General features: G+C 49.1%; 1 protein-coding gene across 1 annotated transcript in view; it reads right to left on the bottom strand.

The window, feature by feature from the left end:
• The window catches only part of DNAJB13 (DnaJ heat shock protein family (Hsp40) member B13), a 44954-nt gene that overhangs the window by 2409 nt on the left and 17176 nt on the right, over positions 1-25369 (bottom strand). The window contains exons 4-7 of the mRNA XM_030200009.1: positions 19338-19495; positions 15163-15276; positions 13794-13907; positions 7450-7526 (exon numbers count right to left, since the gene is read on the bottom strand). Coding sequence (XP_030055869.1) covers positions 7450-7526; positions 13794-13907; positions 15163-15276; positions 19338-19495 — 463 coding nt within the window. The remainder of the gene's footprint in view (positions 1-7449; positions 7527-13793; positions 13908-15162; positions 15277-19337; positions 19496-25369) is intronic.

A 25369-nucleotide genomic window follows, 5' to 3' on the forward strand; every position in this document is an offset into this window, starting at 1 on the left:
CATTTCAATGACTATCCCCTTGTCTTAATACTAGTAAAAAATTGATTCACGTTTACGTTCTACTTCCCTCAGGATTTTGTAGAATCCTCCCCTGAACATACCTACCTAACAGGTACCAGCTTGCACTGTACAGGCTTTTAGTTGCAACCTAAAGTTTATAAGAGGCCTTTTGGTGTTTGTTATTACTATTTACCCCATCTGACCCTCAACTTGTTGTTTATTATAAAATTATCCTCGGGAGTCACGTGATGCTGTAGAGGGAGTGAGACGTGTTCTCAGGCTCTCTTAGGCCCCAGCACCTCTTAATCCACCGTTGAAGCCTCAAACTAAATAAATACAGGACGGGAACCAAAAGAGCACTCAACGAAAGTAGCGCATAGCAGATGGACAAATTTATAGAAACATCGGGGAAAGCAATGGCGAGTAGAGGGCAGGAAAAGGAAAAGGAGAAGGCCCGAAGCGCGGAAAGCGCGGCAGAAACAAAACAAGCGCCGGAAACCCCCGTGTTCTCACTGGAACAGCTATCGCAACTCACCGCGGCGGTGGAGAAGGCAATGGAGCCGAGATGGGAGCGGCTGGAAGGGCGGCTAGCAAATATGGAAACGCTGCTGGGCGAAACAGTGCAAAGAGCAACGGAGCTGGAGCGAAGGGTCTCGGCGCTGGAGGATGCAGGGGTACCGGCAGCTCAAAAACTGGAGCGAGCGTTGGGGAAGATTGAAAATATGGCGTCGGCCTTAGATGACCTAGAGAATAGGTCAAGGAGAGCAAACCTCCGGATCATTGGCGTCCCTGAATCAGTGGGGGATGGCGTACTGTGCACCAAAATAGAAAAATGGCTAAAAGAAGAGTTCGCGCTCTCGGACCACGCGGGTCCGCTATGCCTGGAGCGGATCCATCGCGTGGGCAGAAAGCAAGAAGGGAGACAGGCGCCGAGAGCAATTATCCTGAAAGTACATAATTATTTGCACAAAGTGGAAATCTTGCAGGGATACCGGATGAAGAGGGACTCTACTCAATATGAAGGACACACAGAATATTTCAGGATTACTCGGCACAGCTGCAGGGAAGGAGGAGAAACTTCACCCCGCTGTGCAAGAGACTACATGAGGCCCGCATTCAATTCATGCTGATTTACCCAGCCATCCTCAAGATTAAGCACGAGGGACGATGGAGGTCTTTCGAGGAAGTGGCAGGGGCCTCAGCGTTTATAAATGAGATAGAGAATAATATGAACAATGTCCATGCCAGTAACAACGCTAAGTGAAGTTCCTGTGTATAGGTATGACAAAGAAACTGTGAAATTGTTATTTTTCAGTGTAATGAGGGTTGGAAACATCCCATAACAGTAAGGGGTGGAAACCTGGGTATTTTGGAAAAGCTACAGAGGTGGGGGGGCCACTAGCATTGAAGTGACTCTAGGTCTGTAGGAATATGGACCCAGAACTACAGTTGCACGGGGAGGGACAAGGAGGGGAGGGGGGAGGGGGGGTAGACGGGAGGGAGTAGGGGGCAGAATTTTGGAACCACATGGCACTTCACATGTAGAGAACTCGAGGCAGGGAAGTCAGGGTCAATACGCAGAAAATAAATTAAGGGAGCTGGATAGCTGGGAACAGCAAAGCTCTGGGGGGGAGGCTGGGCGCCCCTGGAGCAGCATAATGAGAGAACTGACAGGTAAACAAAGTTTTGCTCCTGGCTAAGAAGCAGAGAGGAGAGGTAAGGGTGGTCTCCTGGAATGTTTGCGGGGTCACGTCCCCAGTAAAGAGAACTAAGATTCTAGATGCTCTGAAACGCCATGGGGCCCAAATAGCTTGTATTCAGGAGACCAGACTCACAAGAGGAAAGTGAAAAACTGAGAAGGCAATGGGTGGGAGAAGTACACTGCTCCCCAGCAAAAGGTAGAAAGGGAGGGGTGGCTATTTTAATTCACAAGGCCCTAGCTTGCCAAGTTACACCGCTGTTTAAAGACACAGAAGGGAAATATGTGGGGGTCAAACTCAAGCTACAAGGCAGGGATCGGCTCTTGATAGCAGTTTATGCACCTACAGGATCCAATAAGGCTTTTTACTCTCAGCTGTTGGCTAAGTGTCAACAGTATCCAGAATTGCCCATAATAGTGGCAGGAGACATGAATCAGGTTTTTGACTGGGAAATGGATCGCTCTGGGCCTAGACACAAAGGGGCTCCATCTGGCCCCTCATTGCTGGAGTCCTTCTGCAGACTAGCGGGACTGGTAGATGCGTGGCGGCTGATGAATCTGGAAGAGAAGGACTACACACACATCTCTAGGGCCCATAGGACCCACTCTAGATTAGATTATATCCTCCTCTCGCGGGAACTCTTTAGCCAAGTGCAAGGGGCAAAAATAGGGCCGGAGGGTCTCTCAGACCACGCAATGATATGGGTGGATTTTGAAGCGCAGCCATACTACAGAGCACAGGGGAACTGGAGGTTCCCAGCTTACCTTTACCACTCGGCAGACTTTAAGAAGTACTTGCTTGCAAAGTGGGAGGACTACTGCACATTCAATGCGCAGCACACAGATGACCCAGTGCTCTTCTGGGCAGCTGCAAAGGCAGTCATACGGGGACACATCATTGCATATGTCAGTCAGCGCAACCGCCACATTGCAAAAGGTATCATAGACAGAGAGCACCAGTTCAGAGAGGCAAAGCGGCGACATATAAAATCACCCACCACAGGGAATTATGAAGTGCTGATGGTCGCACGAGTAGCTTTGAATGAGTTGTTACATGAGCGAATGACCCGTTCCCTAATATATAGGAAATACAAGATGTATAAGTATGGAGATATAGCAGGGGGGCGCTTAGCAAGGATGGTGAAGGGAGCCCGTGGGTCTCACTTCATTGTGGCAATTAAAGACAGTGCGGGGCAGGTGAAGACAAGAGCCGAAGAAATAGCTGAGACACTCTGGAGTCATTTTGCAGCACTATATCAAGGGGGGGAAGGGAACTTAGAGGCAATAAGAACCTATCTGAGAAATTCGGAGATACCACAACTCACTGCGGAGGAGGCAGCAGGGCTAAACGAGCCGATAACTGCTAAGGAAATCCAGAAAGCTATTAAGGCATTAAAACTATACTCGGCACCCGGACCAGATGGCTATTCGGGCGAATTTTATAAACTATTGGGGAACCAGTTGGTAGGACCGCTGTGGGAATATTATATGGAAGTGATAGAGCACGAGACTTTACCCCCACAGGCGAACACAGCATTAATCAGCCTAATACCGAAGGGAGGGAGAGATCTGTTGAGCCCTGGATCGTATAGGCCGATATCACTGATTAACGTAGACCTTAAAATTTTGTCACGAATACTAGCAGATAGATTGGCTCCCTTGCTGCCCCGGCTGGTCCATGATAGCCAGGTGGGCTTTGTTAGAGGGCGGCAGTCAGTGCTTAATGTGCGTAAACTGTTAGCGACTGTGATCCATGCAACGGTGGAGGGGGAGGGTGGTCTTATAGCTAGTCTAGACGCAGAGCGCGCTTTTGACAGGGTGCTCTGGCCCTTCATGTTCGAAACTTTGCAGTGGGTAGGAATAACGGGCTGGTTTCTACAGGCCATACGAACGCTATATTCATCACCAAAGGCAATGCTTATAATTAATGGGGTCAGAACCCGGGAACTAGACATAGAGTGTGGGACACGGCAGGGCTGCCCCTTGTCCCCTCTGCTATTTGTGCTCTCATTGGAACCGTTGTTGTGCAAGGTGCGGGCAGAGGAGGGGATAAAGGGAATAAGAATCCAAGGGGTAGCAACAAAAATTCTTGCATACGCAGACGATCTACTATTGCTGCTAGATGAGGGCCACTCATCCCTGTATTGTTTATTAGAGGTGCTGCAGACATACGGGAACCTTTCAGGCTTTAAACTTAACCTCACAAAATCGCAGGGGCTGCCATTGGGAGGAGAAACAAGGGATAGCTGGAACCGGGAATTCCCACTGGGGTGGGCAGAAGGTAATATTAAATACCTAGGAGTCCGGGTGTCAGGGGACTTGTCAACATTGTATAAACTAAATGTATTTCCAATGCTGATGGAGACTCGGCGGCTTCTGCAACTCTGGGGCGCCTACCCCATTTCGTTAATGGGCCGTATAGCGCTGTTTAACATGTTGATAGCGCCCAAGTGGCTTTACTTATTTCAAATGTTGCCACTATTCATGCGGAGGAGGGAGGAGAGGAGGTTGTCTCAACAGATTCAGGAATTCCTGTGGAGGGGTCGGCGCCCCAGATTGCCAATAACGGTGCTGCAGAAGCCTAGGGCCCATGGGGGAATGGGGTTGTTGAATGTAAGGTATTTGGGGGTGTCCTATATATTAAGGCACATTAGAGACTGGCTGGCTGGTACGCAGAACTTCACGCCAACTGACATAGAGACCTTACTGTCTCCCAGGGAGCACCTGGGATGGCTGCTGCACACCACGGGGAGGAGGCCGCAGCTGGAAATCAGGAAAAATCCATTTGTCAACTCAGCACGGGAAGCATGGAGATGGCTGTGTCGGCGGCACGGATTCTCACCGTCAGCAACGCCCTTTCTGCCACTAAAACACAACCCGGATTTTCCGGTGGGGACCTCTTCTAGAACATTTGCGGAATGGCATTCGCGAGGGATTCAATATCTATATCAGATACTGGATGAGGAAGGACAACTTAAGAAACTGTCTGAGCTGCAGCGAGAGTTTGGGCTACAGAGGGCAGACCCCCTTGCATATTACCAAGTGAGACATTATATATACTCATTGGGCTGGATGAACTTATGCGAAGATGTGCAGGAGGTTATAAGCTCGGCGCTGACTTTGGGGGCACAGAGTGTGGTGCCGCTGAGATTCTTTCACAGAAACCTCCTAGACTCGACGGAGGATATAGATTACAGAGGCTATGCAAAAAAGTGGACGATAGACCTCAGAGAGGAAGTGACGGAGACGCTGTTCACAGGATTCCTGACTAGCATACGGAAAAGTGCCACGTTCCCTCGTGACTGGGAGCTGCAGTACAGGTTTGCACTGAGACTTTATGTGGCGCCTAATCGAGCATTTAAGGCAAAGTTCGGAGCCTCTGGGGCATGCTTGAAATGTGGTCAAGATCCAGCTACTTTGAGCCATATGTTTTGGCTATGTCCGCAGGTGCAGAGCTTCTGGAGAGTGGTGGTAGGAGCCATTGAGAAGTATTGGAACTGTACAGTGCCTGCACAACCCTTGCTTTTATTTGAAGACTTTAAAAATGTAGGTCTCCGAGTGCCGGGCTTGAAAGGGTTTTTGCAAAGAGCGATGCTGCAGGGGAAAAGAGTACTACTGACAAACTGGAGAGAGAGTGCAAGCCCAACTTTGGCCCAATGGAGGGGACAAATGATAGAGATGTTGAAATTAGAAAGATGTGGAGTACAAGACTTTGAAACTGTAGAGGGTAAACACCTGACAAGCATCTGGAGCAATTTTTGGGACACTCTTCAACCAGCAGCCAGGAGCAGACTACTTAATTGCTAAATATATGTGACTTTGGGACGACCCTGCTATGTTTGGAAAGCCACTAAATCGAGGAGTAGAGGAGGGAGGGTGGGAGGGGGGGCAAGAGGAGAAGGGATGGGAGGGGGGAGGGAGGGGATTGAAGGGGTAGAATAGGTTGTTAAAAGAAATATCCAGACATCAAGTCGAAAGCAATAGTTACCAGAAGTTAACATGTTGTATTACATTGTGATGTGCTATGGTTACAGTACATGAATGTATTTTGTTTGAGAACACCAATTAATAAAAAGATTTAAACATAAAATTATCCTCCATGTGAGTACATGAGGCAAAAGTCCATAAAACGGCCAATTGTTTTCATTTAGGTAGGAAAAAGGACATCAAAAATTAGCAGAATATTTTACAAAAGGTTCACTGAACACAGAGCCTTTTGTAGAATTGGTATCAGGGCGGAGGTATAGGAGCCAGCTTTGAGGGTACTGTGGGTGCTTGAGCACCCCTAACATTGAATAATCCTTGACTGTATCCAAGGAGAAGTAATTTCCATTGAGTTTATACCCTCCAATAATTTTGAAAATTTGTCTCCTATGGGCACAGGAAGTGCCAGGCTGTAAAGCAGGAGCATGTATTATACAAAGAAAGATGTTCAAAAAAGAAGCAGCATCACTCATGGCTCAGCAAGTGTAAACAACGGCATTTACACGTCTAAGTGGTGGATTTTGCAACCTACGTAAATGTCACACTCTTAAATGCTGGATTTGACCAAGATGGCGGCCGGGCATGTAGCAGCATAGGAACGCTCTCATTAGCTGGTGGAATTTTCTTCCAGGTACTTGTGACTGGGACTGTCCTCTATTGGCAACAGGACTAAATGGGACCCTTGGTCTGACCCAGTAGGTTCTTTTGTACAGAACAGGATTCACCAAAGAAGGGACTAACAGGTAGGAACTCCACTTAGTAAGACTTTGCTATTAACCTGCAAGTTGAGAACCATTGGTACAAAGACCAGCTGTAACATATCAAGGATGTCATGTGATCAGCTTCCAGCAGGAGTCACATGACCGGTCCCGTTTTGAACTCATCCTGCAGGGAGCTGTGGTAGCAGAGGCATAGGAGACAACTTTTCAAAATGATTAGAGGTGCTAAACCACACAGTCAAGGAGTTTGCCCAATATTCGGGGTGCTCAAGCACCCACAGAGCTGGCTCCTATGAGCAGAGGTATCACTGAACTGGACTTACTAGAAAGCTCAGCTTTCTGAGGGGAAGAAGAGGCAGAAGCTTAACCTGCTCTCCTACCACCCAAGGAAAGAGATCTGGGTCTTGTAAGAGAAGGCCTTAAGTGGTCTAACAGTGGAAGTCCTTCAGGCTGGTAACTGAACACGGTCTGGGCCTACTGGGACTCATGGAGGGTGAGGGTGGAAAAATGGCTGAGAGCTCAGGTGAAAGACAAAAAGGAACAACTGCATGTGGGAATCTACAGACTCATTTACCACTACTAGAAGAATCTCAATAGGGCAGATTGGAAGAGTCAATTTGGTCCTTCCTTCGTTTACTGAATAACTGGTCTTGCTTCTTCTGTTCAAAATGAACACTTGAACACTACAGGTCCCTGTGTACATAAATCAGGCCTGGCCCCAGTATCCAGGTCTCTTTGCAGCTCTGTGGCATTATAAACCCCTGGGAGCAGTGTACGGCCACAGCAGCTCCAGTCCCCTTTCTTGGCAATTAAAAGCTCTTGCTCTTTGGGGTAATTTTGTTTTGGGGGGGTTCCCCCCCCCGCCCCCCCCCCCCCCCGCCCCCCCCCCCCCCCCCCCCCGCCAAAGGCTGCCCTGCCAAATTGTCTATGGACCATCAGCCATCCAGTTCATGGCAGGCTCTAGAGGTGAAAGCCCATCACACCTGCTGTTGTAAGTCCCCCCCCCCATGAGCCTCAACACATGCAAAGACCATGTCTACCACTTACTGCACAATGTCGTTAATGGGAATATTCAGGAGCCTCTCGTCCAGAGTTTGTATGTCTAGTGTACAGCCAATTAAAGCCTGAAAATAGAACAGAACATCAAACAAATCCAGCATCCACGTGCAGGAGCAGCTTGTGATCTTAGAATTAGAAATGTATACTGTGCACATTTTTAGGTATGAATCTGTTAGCCATTACAAATTTTAAAATGAATTTGCATAAAACCATCGCACCAAGGTCAAATAACTTTGGGGTTCGTTGAAGCATATTTCTTGAGACGTGGAAGGTTTATGACAACAACAATTCCTAATCTTCAGTCCGCTAAGGACAGATTATATTTTTGTTTCTTAATATAGTGCCTTTTGTAAAGATACAGCAAAATGGTTTACAATACTGAAATAAGAAATAAAAGTGAGAAAGGAACGCCATAATTTCAAATAGCGCAAAGTATCTAATCACACGAGTGGAGGAGTAGCCTAATGGTTTGTGTAGCAACCTGGGTTTGATTCCCACTGTAGCTCCCTTGGGCAAGTCACTTAGGGACCCTTTTACTAAGCCACCTACACGCGTCCAACACACACCAAAGTGGAACTACCGCATGCACCGGGCGGTAATTCCATTTTTGACACGTGTCCAAAACACGTGGTACAAATTTTCTCTCATTCCCACTCACTCATTCTGTCTTCATGGTCTCCCCCCCCCCCCCATACTTCTTCCTCCTCCTCACTCTCTCATCCCCCCCATGCTCTCTCCTCCCCCACTAACTGACCCTTCATGCTCCCTCTTCCCCACTCATTCACACTCTCCCCATGCTCTTTCATTCCTACTCACTCATTCCCCCTTCAGGGTCTCTTACCGACTTGCTCCCTCCTCACTCATTCTTCCCCCCCATGCTCTTGCTGTTTTTTTCTATGTCAACTGCCCACTGCGCAGCCAACAGTGCAGTCTGTAGCAGTGGCGTAGCTACGTGGACCCAGGGGGGCCTGGGCCCCTGTAGATTTGGCCCTGGACCCCCTGCTGACAACCCTCGACCCCCCCCTCCCGCCTGCCTTTGCTGGCGGGGGACCCCAACCCCCGCCAGCCCAGGTCCTCTTCTTCCCGCAAAAGGCTTCCTTCTGTTTCTGACATCCTGCACATACAACGTTGTATACAGCTGATCACGTTGTATGTGCAGGACGTCAGAAACATAAGGAAGCCTTTTGCAGGAAGAAGAGGACCTCAGCTGGCGTGGTTTTTTTTTTGTTACATTTGTACCCCGCGCTTTCCCACTCACGGCAGGCTCAATGCGGCTTACATGGGGCAATGGAGGGTTAAGTGACTTGCCCAGAGTCACAAGGAGCTGCCTGTGCCTGAAGTGGGAATTGAACTCAGTTCCTCAGTTCCCCAGGACCAAAGTCCACCACCCTAACCACTAGGCCACTCCTCCAATCCAGTCCCCCGCCAGCAAAGGTAGGCGACGATGGGTTGGTGGCAGGAGGGGGGTCGAGAGGGTAGGTGGCAGGTGGGGAAGCAAAGTTGTTGTTGTTGGTGGCGGCGGCTGCAGGGTCAGCAATGGAGGGGGGGGGGTCGGCGGCACCAGGAGGGGGGCTAAAATGTGCCCCTCACCTTGGCCTCTGGACCCACCCTCCCGCCGAAGTCTGGCTATGCCCCTGGTCTGTAGGCAGTGAGAGGGTTCAGCATTGAAAATAGCAGCCCACTCGGGATCTTCACCTGTAGGATCTGGGAATCCCTGCTGGTGCTTTTCTTTAACTACTGCAGCACCTTTTCTTTGGCTGCTGGGACTTGAGAATCCCCCCCCCCCCCCAAACACACACAGGAAACAGCGACGATGACTCAAAAAAAGTCTCTTGACAATGCTAAGTGTGTCCAACTTTTATTGTACAACTGTGTAGACTCGACATGGCCATGTTTTGGCCAACTGGCCTGCCTCAGGAGTCTGTACAAGCCAGTGGCGTAGCCACAGGTGGGCTGGCCCACCCATTTATGGCTTAGGCCCACCCAACAGTAGCACGTGTTTAGTGGTAACTGGTGGGAATCCCAAGCTCCGCCAGCTGAAGATTTCCCCTGATGGTAACAAAAACGTTACTCTCCACGACACCGGCACCTGTGCATGCTCAGTTTTCAGTGCATTCCTGCTGCCAAGGTGGAAAGAAGCGTTTTCCCACCAGCTGAGATTTTTTTTTTTGGGGGGGGGGGGGGGTGGAGAACACTTGGTGCCCACCCAATTCTTGCCTAGGCCCACCCAAAATCTGTTGTCTGGCTACGCCCCTGGTACAAGCTCTCAAAGATGTCTTGATGGAAAGGACAATATTTCTTATGAAAGATGCAAACCAGTGTGTAAACTGGTATGGTAGAAGCGCTATGCGAAACACTTTGCTTGGAGAGAAAGAGAAGGAACCACCAAATTGTACCGTACAAAGCTCAAATGTGTTGATCTTGATTAACGAACAAACGTCTCCTTATCCTTAGCATTGTCAAGAGACTTTTTTTTGAATCATCTTTGCTGTTTCCTGTGTGCTTTCGAGTGTGCAAAGATTAGTGTTCTTCTGTGCATACATTGACTTTAGAATCCCCACCAGTTCTTTTTCAGCAGGACAGTTTGCCTCCTAGCAGCCCTGAGCAACCATTCACTCTACCCATAGGTCAGCCCTGATCCCAAACCTTGTTGACTGCTACAGGATCTAGCAACCCCCACTTTCTGCCCCGCCTTTACCAGCCAGTCATTGCATGCGGGATCAACTATATGAACTGAGTGTGTGCCGAGCACGGAACACAGTAATACCGGCATACCAACAATCGCTGCATCAGGCATCAAGTGGAACCAGCAGGGCAGTGCGGGAGAGAACAGCGAGACTTCTATGGGGAGCAGAGCAGGGGCGTAGCTACGGGTGGGCCTGGGTGGGCCCAGGCCCATCCAATGTCTGCTCAGGCCCGCCCACCCAAACAAACGCAGCTGAAAAGCGCACAAACTACAGCAGCCTTCTCGTAGCCGTAGCGTAGCGGCGCCCGCTCAGCTGATCCAGCTAGCCCACCTACCTTTTCAGGCTTGAGGCAGAAGGCATGCACAGCACGCAGGTGCAGACCTCTAACCCCGTGCGTCTGCGTGCTGCTGATGACTCAGATGACAGAGTGATGATGTTGTTCCATCCTACGCGGTATCCAGCGGCTGTGTACGGCAGCACGCACAGCCTCGTTCTCGATCTGCTCCGTCCGTCTCGAGATAGTGAGTGTGATATAAAATTACATTCGAACTGTCGGTGGTGCAAGTTTACTGCCAAGCAGCCTGCCAGCCCACTAAGCCCAGCCCAGCACTACAGGTAATAAATTTTTAAATACGTTTTGTTTTAAACTTTTTACATCGTAATTTTTAACATTTGTTTTAATTAAGCTAGCTGGGGCCTGGGCAGTATTAAAATTTATTGTTGGGAAATTTCTGGGTAGGGTAAGCACTTCACTGCCTAGGGCAAAAAATGTATATATTTAATGATTAAAGTATACCTTTTTTGCCCTGCAGCCAGCGTTTTGACTACTCTGGTCTGGTGGGATAGACATTTCACTGCCTAGGGCAATGAGGAGTATATATATATATATATATATATATATATATATATATATATATATATATATATATATAGGCCCACCCATATTAGCTCTGGGCCCAGCCAAAATGTCAGGTCTGGCTAAGCCACTGGAGCAGAGACTGGCTTCTCCGGATTTCTGACTCAATCTGGACCTAACTGCGCCTATGGTAGCCGGCTGAAGTCTGATCATGAAGAAACTTATTCACAAAGGCAGGTTATGCATTAATGCAATATTTATCGCAGGCCCTGTTGCTTCCTGTGCAGTAAATACGAAGTCATTATTTAAACAGGACTTCCAGTAGCGTCCCCTGTTCGTTCAGAGTAAATGAATAGATGAAGGGCATTTTCAGTAGTTGTATATTCTCATGCCCAAAATTGGGTGCAGATCCCACCACTAAGTGCTATTCTATAAACAGTACCCGACTCGGAGCACCATTCATAGAACAGCGCTTACCGCAGGATTCTATATATCACGCCTAGCGTCCCGCGCCTAAATCTAAGCGTATTCCAGATCAACACGCGTAACTTAATGGGCTTAACAAGCCAATCAGTGCTGTTAACAGCACTTAACAAGCAATAATGAGCACTAATTGGCAATAATTAGAATGTACGCGAATAATTCGCTAAGCATATGCTGTAACTCACTGCGCCTAAATTCTAATGCGCATCCAAAAAGGGGCGTGGTTATGGGCAAATGTGCATTTCGTAGGCGTTCCCAATTTTACGCGCATGGTTATAAAATATGGCCCAGTCCGCGTAAATCCAAACGCAGGGATTTATGCCACGTTTTTGTCGGTGTAAACGGATGCGTGTAGTTTTAGGTGCAGGGGTATCAACTAAGCGTATTCTATATATACCGTGCCTAAATCTTATAGAATACGCTTAGGCGAAAAAGATTTCCGCGTGGATTTTCCAGGCGCCCATATATAGAATCTCCCCCTTAGAGTGCATTTTTTTTCGGGGGGTGCCACCAATTACAGAATTGAGTCTATAGTGTTTGCTGCTGAGGAAATGCACTTAATCTGCCTGTGCATTCATGCGACTGAGGATCCTGCCAAGTACGGCTCGTCTACGCTGGCAACTTCCCATCTACCAACTGTGCTCCCAACCTGCCTCTGGGCAAGTACCTACCCTAGAAGTTCATCCCTGACGGTTTCCAGGGACTCTGAGATGTTCAGCGTTCCTAGAAATGCACCTACGGACCACCTGTAAAACAAATACTGGCACCTCTGAGTACTTTGTTAGCCCCGGGCCTGCCTGTGACTGAACAGTTTATTAGGAAATAAATCTTCAAGATTGACTTTAATTAGCCTGCGCCCAAGAAGGTTCCGGTAACAGTCTGCCCATGAAGGAGTGAGACAGGGTTATGATGCAGCTCTGGTTGACTGTACGCCTTCTGGAAAATTCTGGGCTAGGTCTTCCTTGAGCTACGCCTAACCCACAAGACACTGGATTTCTGACCAATAATATTGCTAAATCCTGAAATGCACATAAAATGTAATATTACAAATAATATTATAAAATCCTTGGGAAAGGGCAGAAAAATACCTCCATTTTCAGTTACTACAATGTAAAGCTGACTATGCCCAGCTATACCTGCTGTGCACCTCCTTGGGTGAATCACGGCATACAAACAGTTGTTAAATCTTCAAGAAATAAGACTAGTTTAACCCCTTTGGTCCTGAGTGACATAAAGGACTGCTTCCCAGCTGCCAGGAATATTTTTTTGTTTTGTTTTTTTTTGTTACATTTGTACCCCACACTTTCCCACTCATGGCAGGCGATGGAGGGTTAAGTGACTTGCCCAGAGTCACAAGGAGCTGCCTGTGCCTGAAGTGGGAATCGAGCTCAGTTCCTCAGGACCAAAGTCCACCACCCTAACCACTAGGCCACTCCTCCACTGTTGCTACTATTTGAGATTCTACATGGAATGTTGCTATTCCACTAGCAACATTCCATGTAGAAGTCGGCCCTTGCAGATCACCAATGTGGCCGCGCAGGCTTCTGCTTCTGTGAGTCTGACGTCCTGCACATACGTGCAGGACGTCAGACTCACAGAAACAGAAGCCTGCGCAGCCTTCTACATGGAATGTTGCTAGTGGAATAGCAACATTCCATGCAGAATCTCCAATAGTAGCAACATTCCATGTAGAATCTCCAGTAGTAGCAACATTCCATGTAGAATCTCCAATAGTATCTATTTTATTTTTGTTACATTTGTACCCCGCGCTTCACAACTCATGGCAGGCTCAATGCGGCTTACATGGGGCAATGGAGGGTTAAGTGACTTGCCCAGTGTCACAAGGAGCTGCCTGTGCCTGAAGTGGGAATCGAACTCAGTTCCTCAGTTCCCCAGGACCAAAGTCCACCACCCTAACCACTCCTCCACTCCAACGATAGCAGACTATTGTTGAGATCAGAGCGGTCTCCTGGAGGTAACTTAAGAGCTTGTGAGGGGAGAGAGTCACACAGATCCCAGAACAAAAGCAAGGCATCCCAAATGACACGTTGATCCCTATTTTGCCACAAAATCTTTCAGTGTACTTTGATTATTCATTGGGGCTATGCTATTAATGCTAGTACCGCAACTGCCTGCTCATTGGGAGAAGCAGGAGCGGTGGTGGAAGTGTGAGAAAAAAATGATTCTCTGTCTCAGAGGGAGGACTTCCCGTTTTGGCCAAAGCGTGAATCTCCCGCATGCAGGTCTGCATCCAAGGGTATACAAGATGCACAGCCAGAAGATATACCATACCAAAAAATTCTTACCTTTCCCAGAGCGATACTGGCTACATATATCAGGTCATCCCCTTGGCGTTTAAACCTCATGTGTGGCTTCTCTTTCACAATGAAGATGATGTCAGCTGGAATAATGTTTGGCCCCTGGTTAGACACAAAAGACCAGTAAGGAAGGAACTGTAGAATGAGTCTTACGGGGGGGCTTTTATTCTCACTACATTGACTTCTTGGCAGCTGGTGTTACCCAGCTTCCTCTATAAGCTGCAATACCTAAACTGGTAACAAGGTGTCAGTATCATCTAGAAAAAGAAAAAGATGGACCTGCCACCAGCTGGCCACTGGCGGTACTGCAGCTGAAAAAGTGAAACCCCAATTTTTTTATTAGATCCACTAGAAAGCTTGTTGGAATAATAACCCAGAAAGCTTAGGGATTTTGCTGAAAACTAGGAGAAAAAATGCTGTCCTGTGCATAGATTATCTCCCTACAAAAACCAATACTTATCATGGCAATCTGGATTTTGTAGGGAGATAATCTATGCACAGGACAACATTTTTTCTCCCAGTTTTCAGCAAAATCCCTAAGCTTTCTGTGTCATTAGTCCAACAAGCCTGCCTTCATTCACCACCTGTTTATCTCTTATTCCCCATCTTCTCACTTTAAAGGGAAGTTGAAGATTGCTTCAGTTGCTGCTCTGTGTCATGGAAGCTCTCTCTTTCTCCTTCCACACGTCTCTCTCGTAGAGCTGTGGGCCCTGCTACTCTCTCCTCCCTAACAGAGTTCAATCCCCATTTCCTACCAGGGATGTAGCTAAGTGGGGCCACGGGGGCATGGGCCCTGCAGATTTAGCCCTGGCCCCCCTGCTTTCACCCCCCCCCCCACCGCCGACCTTCCCCCGCCACATTCGCCCCCCCCCCCCATCCCCCCCCGCCGCTGCCGTCAGGTACCTTTGCTGGCGGGGTCCCCAACCCCCGCCAGCCAAAGTCCTCTTCAGCGCCAGTCTCCAGCGTGTTGCTGATCTGGATTCTGTTTCTGTGAGTCCTGACATCTTGCATGTAGGAACGTGCAGGATGTCAGGACTCACAGAAACAGAATAAAGATCAGCAAACTTGCCGGACTCGGAGACCGGCGCTGAAGGGGACTTCGGCTGGCGGGGGTTGGGGACCCCCGCCAGCAAAGGTACCTGACGGTGGTGGCGGAGGAGGGTTGGCGGCAGGAGGGGGGGTCGAAAGGGACAGGGGAGGGGGCTAAAATGTGCCCCCTCTCCTCGGGCTCTGGACCCCCCTCTCGCCGGTCTGGCTACGCCCCTATTTCCTACTCAATCCCACTTTGTCTTGAGACCTCTCTACACAAGCAGAAGCATGTATAAATCAAACAGCAATAAACCCGTCTTCTGCTTACCTGGTCTCCTTCTTTTGGAAAGGTGATTCTGGTACTTGGTTTCCATCCAGGTTGCACTTCGATAGATAAGATTTTGTCCCTTATGCTGGACGTGTGTCCATCTTCATTCATCACCTAGGGGCGATACCCTTATCAGCAGTGCGCTCCACTTCCAGGCACACTCACTCACTCTCACCTATGAAACCCAACAGGAAGGATGCGGGCATGCGAAAAACTTTGATACCAAACATACCACGATCTACACTCTGGATAAGGAGGATAGAATGGGCAGGAGATGAGAAGTTGAGTACGATGTCTTCTTTGTGAGGGCTGAATGGGGAGCAGACAAACAAGGGGCTCTATATGATGGCTCCTTCGTGATGGCTGGACAGGCGGGAGGGAGGTAAGAGGCACTGTATGATGGATGGTCATGAGGGCTGGATGGCAGGGAGAGTCGAAGGGCCCTGAATGATGGTTCGTTATAAGGGCTGTACAGGGAGGAGAGAGCCGAGGGGTTCTGTGTAATGGTTCTTCATGAGGGCTGGATAGGATGGAGAGAGGTGAGGGGCTCTGAATAATGGATGATTATAAGCACTGGATGGGGAGGAGGGAGGTGAGAGGCTTCATGCAATGGCTCTTCATGAGAACTGGATGGGAGGCAGAGAGTCGAGGGGCTCTGAATGATGGTTTGCTATAAGGGCTGGACAGGGAGGAGAGAGCCAAGGGGTTCTGTGTAATGGTTCTTCACGAGGGCTGGATGGCAGGGAGAGTCGAAGGGCCCTGAATGATGGTTCGTTATAAGGGCTGGACAGGGAGGAGAGAGCTGAGGGGTTCTGTGTAATGGTTCTTCACGAGGGCTGGATAGGATGGAGAGAGGTGAGGGGCTCTAAATAATGGATTGTTATAAGCACTGGATGGGGAGGAGGGAGGTGAGAGGCTTCATACAATGGCTCTTCATGACAGCTGGATGGGAGGGAGAGAGTCGAGGGGCTCTGAATGATGGTTTGTTATGAAGGCTGGATGGAGAGGAGGGAGGTGGAAGCCTGTGTTATGGATCCCTTAAGGAGCAAAACATGGTGCAATACACAGAATAATCCGTATTACAGAGATGTCAAGCGCTAGCGTAGCCAAGTTGAGGGCGTGGGGGGAGCGGACTGCTGACGCATCCAATACACGTCTACAACAGAGCAGGACATTTTTCGGCGCACCTTAGTAAAAGGACCCCTAAGCACCTGTATATAATAAACTGATTTGACTGGAACAGTGGTTCCCAAACCTTTTTTGGGTCACGGCACCCTTAGTGTCCAAGTAATTTTTCACAGTGCCGCCTACGCAACACAGGTCTCATCGCCCCCACAGGTCTCACCCTTACACATTTCCTCTCAGGATCTCAGGTCTCCCTTCCCCCTCACCACACATTTCATCTCAGGTCTCTCTCATCCCCCCCCCCCCAAAGCAAAATGGAGTCCTACCTTTTCCGGCTTCTTGCTGCCTAAGCTGGAATCGCCAAGAGGCAAAGATTCTATGCCGGGGACAGAGCATCTCACCTCTCCTGCGGCTCCACTGACAGCCAAGCCTCCTCCTCCATGTCTGACCTTTACCCTGTGCCAGGTGCCCTCAGCTCCTCCCCTCCTCAAGCCCTCCCCAGGTGGGGGAGTCGCAGCTGCTTCATTTGTTGCCTTCAGCACTCCTCACCCTCCAGCAGCAGCGGGGCCTGGCATTCGCTCCAAGAGGTGTCAACTCTCAAGGTGCGGCTGCTTCCCTGCTAGAGGCTGCATGCCGAGGGCGGGCAGGAAACACAGCAGTGCACCTAACATTTTCCGGCTTAAATGCAGCAAGAACGCATGTAACCTGCAGTATTCTGTACATTATGTGTGCAAGTGGGAGTGCCACTCATGTCCTGCCCATGCTCGCACTCCCCCTTGCATTTATACACTTGCTTACCGCAATGTAGAGTAACGCTTAGGAGCCCACTGTCCTATATACAGTGCGTTTTTTCTAGCAAAAAAGGTGCCGGTACTCAAATGCTAGGCCACCCTTCAGGGGTGGGGTGATCACTGAGGGACTCATCCCACAATAGCCAGGCCCCCTGCAACCAGTCACAGAATCTATGACAAGGCAGAACTGGTGTGTAGAGCCTGAGCTCTTTCATTAAAGCTTGGGGTCAATTTTAGCAGATAATGGAAAAGGTGCCGCCTTTTCAGTACCCCCAAGAACCCCTCAAAAAAAGCCCTGCCTAGGCACCTTGCTTATGTATACAGCAGGAAATCAGCAGTGGGAAATGAATCCAGGCACTTCAAACCAGGGTCGTAGCCAGACCTCAATGGGGGGGGGGGACCAGACCCCAAAGTGGGGGGGGACACATTTTGGCCCGCCTCCTCCACCCTCACCCCGCTGCTACTGCACCCCCTCCCGCCACTGCCACTTTGGCTGGCGGGGGTCCCCCGCCGGTCTCGCATTGCTTGTCCTGTTCTCAGTCACGCCGTGCACGCTCTTTTTAATGAAACTGAGCACGAGTGAATGAGTGTGCACGGCATGACTGAGAAAAGAAGAGTAGGCAATGCAGCAAGACCAGCGAGGGACAAACGCTTCAGCTGGCGGGAGCTGGGGACCCCCACCATCCAAACTGGGGGCCCCCATGGCCCCCCCATAGCTACGCCACTACTTCAAACACAGATCAAAGAACACCCAATATTAGATTCAATATTCAAGAACACCAAATATTAGTAAAAGGACCGTTCAGCCGGTTAAGTGCCAATACTGAGCACTTAACCAGCCAGGGTAACCGCATAAAACACAGTCCAATCTTTATGTGGCAACCCATGGCCGGTTAAGTTCTGAATATCGACTTAACCAGTGTTAGCCAGCGCCGGATAAACCGAATAATTCAACGTCAAAGCCCGGACATGGCCCAGCACTGAATATCCGGGAATAACGTGCAATTAGCGAAACACTCGCCGCCGCCGGCTGAACACTGACCTCCATGGTGTCTTTAGTAAATGCTTAAATGTTTAGCATTGCTATTAAACATACAAATCCTTTTAATATCTGGCTCTCAGGGTATCAGCTAGACCTGGTTCTTGATCAGGGCCGGTCAAACCCGGTAAGCAGGGTAAGCACTGCAGGAGGGCGCCTGCCTTCAAGGGCGTCACTTTGCAAGCAATCAAGCTCTGCTGAGTATCTAATCTCTGCTGCTCATCTCAGTCTGGCTCCAAAGCTGTCAGCTCTCTGTCCCGTCCCCTCCCCCCTCCCAAGCAGAGAAATACCCTCCTTGTGTTTGTCAGAGGACGTCACTGCTCCAACTGAATCTGGCTCTGAAATAACTTGTAGGAGCTCAGCTAACCTCTGTCCTCTGCCCAGAGAGGGCTCAGACAGAGACAGCACAGCACAGCCTGGACCCTTGTTTTGTCAGAGACTGCTGTTTAGTGCTGTACCTGACCCACCTTTTTCCACCCCCACCCCCAACATGGCAACTCACAGGACAGGAGGGCTAGATGCCTGCTTTCAATTCCTAACCATCACCTATCTCTCATTCCCACTTCAGTAACTCCTGTTAGTCTGTCCAACTCAGATTGTAGAATATGTTAGTTAGAGCTGATTAAGTCTGTCCTAGCTAGATCCTAAGCTGTGCTCGATGGGAAGGCTATTGTGCTGCATGCAGAGTCTAACTTCTTAGGATTTCAGGTTAATTTTTGAAGAATTTGAAGAGGGGCTATCTCTGTTCTACATGTGTGACTGCAAGGCCAAGTGTCTGAATAGAGATCTGTTTGTTAGATTCTGAAATTTTGATAACACATTGTTTTTCAGAGTTGGCAAGACTGTCTGTTCTCCTAATTCCTGGTATGTGTGCTAAGTTATTTTTCTTCTATACTGGTGTAATATTTTCAATGATGCCATGGCTGGTAAAAGGGGTGTGTCTACTATGGGGGCGGAGCCATAGTGATCCCGCCTCTGGATGGGTAGGGGCGCCGACTAATAAACTGCAGGAGGGCGCTAGAAACCCTAGGGCCGGCCCTGTTCTTGATCATCTTTTCTGGGGAGAAACCAAAGTATGGATTTTTTGTTTCCATCAGTGACAGATCTACAAAGCTGCTTTGCTTGCTGTCAGTTTGCTCACGTGGCCTGTTGATTTTCAGCTCAGTTGTCAGACAGCTTTAAATGCAGCTGAGGAGATCTTTCCTGACAAAAGGTCTTACCCGACGAGAAATTTTTATCTTTTTGGTGCATCCGTGGAATAAGTCTTCCAGTGACAAATAGAGATCTCGCTCGATAGGGAGGTCCTGCTTCTTCACCCCTCTTCCACGCAGGCCTCCAAATGCTGTGATCACGTCTGAGCCGTCCGCATTGTAAAAATCTACAAGGAACAAAACATGTGTCTGTTTTCTTACACATCAGAGGTTGAGCCTCAGATTCAGTAACATACAATCAAAAGAATGACCATTAAAAATAGACAGGGAACGGCAGAAGTCTACAGTACCAGGCATGACAAATGTCCTAACTCTTAGCCTGGGTAAACAGAGGCACGGGGTGTCTTGCAGCAGTAGAGAAGAAACAACAGAAAGCTGACACCAAAAGTCCAAACAAATCCTTTATTCAAACCAGGGGTGTAGCTACGTGGGGCCATGGGGGCCTGGGCCCCCATAGATTTGGCCCTGGACCCCCCTGCTGATGACCCTCTCAAACCCCCCCCCCCCCGCCGTCGCCATGGGCTACCTTTGCTGGCGTGGTCCCCAATCCCCGCCAGCCAAGGAGGTCCTCTTCTTCCTCCGAAGGCTTCATTCTGTTTCTGTGAGTCTGATGTCATGCACGTACAGCGTGCAGGATGTCAGAAACAGAACGAAGCCTTCGGAAGAAGAGGACCTCCTCAGCTGGCGGGGATTGGGGACCCTGCCAGCAAAGGTAGCCCAAGGCGACAGTGGGGGAGGGTTGGCGGCGGGAATGGGGGTCATCAAAGTTGGTGGGGGGGGGGGGGGTCGGCGGCGCCGGGGGGGGGCTAAATTGTGCCCCCTCACCTCGGGCTCTGGCCCCCCTCCCGCCGAAGTCTGGCTACGCCCCTGGTTACAACCAAAGTTTGACATTAAATCTGCTAATGATTCGATGTATCCATTAAATATGAGAGGGGAGAAGGCCAAGCACTGAGAGACCCCACATTTGAGCTCCCAACATAACCAGATTCACTGTGGCCTAGCTCTTCCAAGATATACACGTTTAGATCTTCAAATCTGTCACCATTTTCTTTACGATGGAGACCACTGCTCTTAATATCTGCCTTCTAGACTGTCTTCATCTGGTTTATATCCTTTTGAAGATTGTATACAGTACACCAAATGAGGTCTCAACAGAGTTAATATCACCTCCTATTTCCTGCTACTCATTCCTTTCCTTGTGCACTCAAGCATCCTTCGGCTTTTGCTGTTGCTTCTTCTACCTGTTTCATACCTTAGGACAGAAACAAGAAAAATGTAGGCAGGTAAAGACCATATGGTCTATCCTGTCTGCCCATCCATGCCATCTACTCTCCCTATCACTCCCTTCCAGATCCTATTACTGTCACAAGCTCTCTCGAATTCACTACTACTACTACTTGACATTCAGATACTGTTTTAGTCTCTACCACTTCCACTGGGAGGCCATTCCACAAATTCACCGCCCTTTCCGTGAAGAAGTATTTCCTCAGGATATTTCTGAGTCTATCCCCTTTCGCCTTCATTCCAGAGCTTCCTTTCAATTGAGACTCGGCTCCTGTGCATTTATGCCACATAGGTATTTAAATGTGTCTATCATATCTCCCCTCTCCTGCCTTTCTTCCAAAGAATACATATTGAGATCCTTAAGTGTGTCCCCATAAGGTTTATGATGAAGACCACTGACTATTTTAGTAGCCGCCCTCTGGACCGACCCCATCCTGTTTATATCTTTTTGAAGGTGGGAGTCTCCAGAATTGTACACAATATTCTAAATGAGGTCTCACCAGAGTCTTATACAGGGGCATCATCACCCCCTTTCCAAACTCAGAATAAGGTGTAAGATGTTCACCCAACCATCCCAATTAGCCATTACCTCCTTTTTGAGCCTCTAAATCGATCCCACAATTTGTTTTATTTATTTATTACATTTGTACCCCGCGCTTTCCCACACATTGCAGGTTCAATGCGGCTTACATAGTAATTTGAAATACAAAGTCTTATAAGGAGAGAAATAAAATTTCGAACTGTAATAAAACATAGTAATGGTGAAGCTTAATAATGTATGATTAGGATAAGGGAGGGTAAACAGGATAGGGTAGTATAGGTTGGGGGAAATGGGGTAAAGGAGAGATGGAGAAGAAAAGGTTGGGGATGGGTAAAGGGAGAATGGGGAGGTGGGGTAAGTGTAGCCAATGATGAGGTCGGTATCAGTGTCAGAACAGATTTGGGAGTGTAGGCTAATCCTCATCCTTCTTGACCTATCTGCTGCTTTCGACACTGTTGACCACACCTTACTCCTCCCCTCCATTTCTTTCCTGGTTCTCTTCCTACCTCTCACTCCGTACTTTCAGTGTTCACTCTGGTGGATCCTCTTCAACTTCCCTCCCGCTTTCAGTAGCTGTGCCTCAGGGTTCTGTCCTTGGACCACTCCTTTTCTCCATCTATACCTCTTCCATTGGTGCCCTGATCTCATCCCATGGTTTTCAGTATCATCTTTACGCTGATGACGCCCAGATCTAACTCTCCACACCAGAAATCTCAGCCAAAATCCAGGCCAAATAATAAGCAAAGGAAGTTATTTCCAGTTAATGCCCTAGTCAAAAGGATTAAGGCAGGAATTCTGAAACCTGTACTGGGGACCCCACAGCCAGCCAGATTTTCAGTATATCCACAGTGAATATACATAAGAAATATGAATGACTCTAGGTTGCTCAGGACAGGTTTGGTAAACTCTGGATTAAAACATAGAAACATGACAGCAGATAAAGGCCATATGGCCCATCCAGTCTGCCCATCCTCTGTAACCCCTAACTCTTCCTTTTCCTAAGCGATCCCACGTGCTTATCCCATACCTTTTTAAATTCTGACACAGTCCTCGACTCCACAACCTCCACCGAGAGGCCACTCCACGCCTCCACCACCCTTTCCGTGAAAAACTCAACAAAGAAAAAATACACTGTCTCATCCTCTCGTCCCAACACAGCGCGGACAACCCCACAATCATCAACACCCCAGATCACACCCTCCCTATTTCAGACAGCATGAAAATCCTCGGCGTTACAATGGACCGCTACTTAACACTAGAGAGCCAAGTGACATCCACGACAAAGAAAATGTTCCACTCAATGTGGAAGCTCAAACACGTGAAGCAATTCTTCCCGAGGGAAACATTTCGCAACCTGGTACAATCAATGATACTAAGCCATGTAGATTACTGCATTGAAATCTATGCGGGTTGTAAAGAACAAACCTTAAAGAAACTTCAGACCGCTCAAAACACGGCAGCTAGGCTTATCTTCGGAAAAACGCGGTTTGAAAGCGCAAAACCCCTCCGCGAAAAACTACACTGGCTCCCAATCAAAGAACGCATTGCTTTCAAAATTTGCACTATGGTTCACAAAATTATCTATGGTGAAGCCCCGAGATATATGGCAGACCTGATTGACCTACCAACTAGAAACACATCCGAATCAACACGAACATACCTAAATCCGCACTACCCAAGCTGCAAAGGACTCAAATACAAATCAACCTACGCATCCAGTTTTTCCTACATTAGCACACAACTGTGGAACGCATTACCAAAAGCCTTGAAAACTACGTACGATCACCTAAACTTCCGGAAAACATTAAAAACTAATCTGTTTTAAAAGGTATACCCTGCCAATCCAACATAAATGCCTGATATCTGAAACACAACAAAACTAAAGTACGTAATGGACATAACACAACTCTTCCGTTCTACGATGCCCTAGTGTGGCTGTGCCACATGAACTTTATCTTACCACAACATCACTTTGTATTTGTTCACACCGGAGTCTGCAAACACCTCTCTGGTACTATGTAAGCCACATTGAGCCTACAAATAGGTGGGAAAATGTGGGATACAAATGTAACAAATAAATAATACTTTTTTAGATTACTCCTAAGCCTATTCCCTCTTAACTTCATCATATGCCCCCTCATTCCAGAGCTCTCCTTCATTTGAAAAAGGCTCTCTTCCTGTACATAAATGCCCTTGAGATATTTAAACGTTTCTATCATGTCTCCTCTGTCCCTCCTCTCTTCCACCGTATACATGTTGAGGTTCATAAGCCTGTCCCTATAATCTTTGCATTCAAGACCACCTACTAATTTTGTAGGCGCCCTCTGGACTGAGTCCATCCTCTTTATATCCTTCCACAGGGGTGTTTCTCCAGAACTGCACGCAGTACTCCAAATTAGGCCTCACCAGTGTCGCGCCCCTTACCTGCGCCGCTTTGCCCGCTGGGATGCCCCGCTCCGCGAGCAGGGGAGAGCGGGGTATCGCTGGCTATGGGCGGCGTGGGCAGAGAGTTGTACCCACCTCCTGGGGTATGCCGGTTCGCCGCTTCAGCGCGGTGGCGGCCGGAGAGCGCCGGCGCTGCCAAAATGGCCGGCGCTCTCTTACTAGCAGGTCCCTTCCGGGTGCGGGACCTGGGAGCAGAGGAAACGCCCCTTCAGGGTCCGGATTGGCTGGTCGCGGCTGGACTCCGCCTTCTCTCTGGGACCAGCCTATCCGGAGCCCTGGGGCTGGTTGTGTGCCCCTCCTTTCTAACAGCTGTTGAGTGTTCTCCAGACGGAGGGGGCTATTTAAGGGCAGTCGCTGGCAGTGTTCGTTGCTTCGGCTTCTACTTGCGGATCCCTGAGTTCTGTGTTCTGGATTGCTCTCCGTTTGCCTTTGAACCTCTGATTGAACCTGGACCTTGCTATTGCCTGCCGCCTGCCTTTGAACCTCTGATTGAACCTGGACATTGCTTTTGCCTGCCGCCTGCCTTTGAACCTCTGATTGAACCTGGACATTGCTTTTGCCTGCCGCCTGCCTTTGAACCTCTGATTGAACCTGGACATTGCTTTTGCCTGCCGCCTGCCTTTGAACCTCTGATTGAACCTGGACATTGCTTTTGCCTGCCGCCTGCCTTTGAACCTCTGATTGAACCTGGACATTGCTTTTGCCTGCCGCCTGCCTTTGAACCTCTGATTGAACCTGGACATTGCTTTTGCCTGCCGCCTGCCTTTGAACCTCTGATTGAACCTGGACATTGCTTTTGCCTGCCGCCTGCCTTTGAACCTCTGATTGAACCTGGACCTTGCTATTGCCTGCCGCCTGCCTTTGAGCCTCTGATTGAACCTGGACTTTGCTATTGCCCGCCGCCTGCCTGTGAACCTCTGATTGAACCTGGACTTTGCTTTTGCCTGCCGCCTATCTTTGAACCTCGGATTGAACCTGGACTTGCTTTTGCCTGCCGCCTGCCTTAGAACCTCTGATTGAACCTGGACTTTGCTACTGCCTGCCGCCTGCCTTTGAACCTCTGATTGAACCGGGACTTTGCTTTTGCCTGCCGCCTGCCTTTGAACCTCTGATTGAGCCTGGACTTTGCTTCTGTCTTTCCTAGCCTGTCCCTCCTCGGAGGCCTCAGCCCTGATTCTCCAGGTAAGATCAGAACTGTCTGGCTGCCAGACGTTGTTTGGCCCAAGGGCTCACTTTTCGTGACACAGGCTTGACAGAAAGCCGAAGCCATGAGCTCGCCAGATAAGCCTGATCTACCGACTTGGCCCAAGCTCTCCAACAGCAGCAGGCCCAGCTTAACAGATTGTCTGGAGTACTGCAAGATGTGTGTTCCCAGATGTCATCACAGCGAGCACCGACTCCCGGGGCAAGTAGGGCATCTCCACCTCAGCCTGCCTTTCGTTTGCCGGAACCTCCCCGGTTTGACGGCACACCCTCCGCATGTCGCGGATTCCTGAACCAATGTCAGATGCTCTTTGACATGCAACCTGCCTCTTTTCCTACGGACAAACAAAAGATTACCTACATTATTTCATTACTCTCCGGTGCGGCCCTGGCATGGGCTTCACCTCTCTGGGAGCAACAGGATCCTCTCCTTTCGGATCTTGGAGAATTTCTGCGTCGGTTCCGCATGGTCTTCGATGTTCCAGGGCGTCCCTCCTCTGCTGCAGGAGAACTACTACGGATCCAGCAAGGAAGCAGTACGGTTGGTGCCTATGCTATTCGATTCCGT

The sequence above is a fragment of the Microcaecilia unicolor genome, chromosome 4 (assembly GCF_901765095.1).
Source record: "Microcaecilia unicolor chromosome 4, aMicUni1.1, whole genome shotgun sequence".
Lineage (NCBI taxonomy): Eukaryota > Metazoa > Chordata > Amphibia > Gymnophiona > Siphonopidae > Microcaecilia > Microcaecilia unicolor.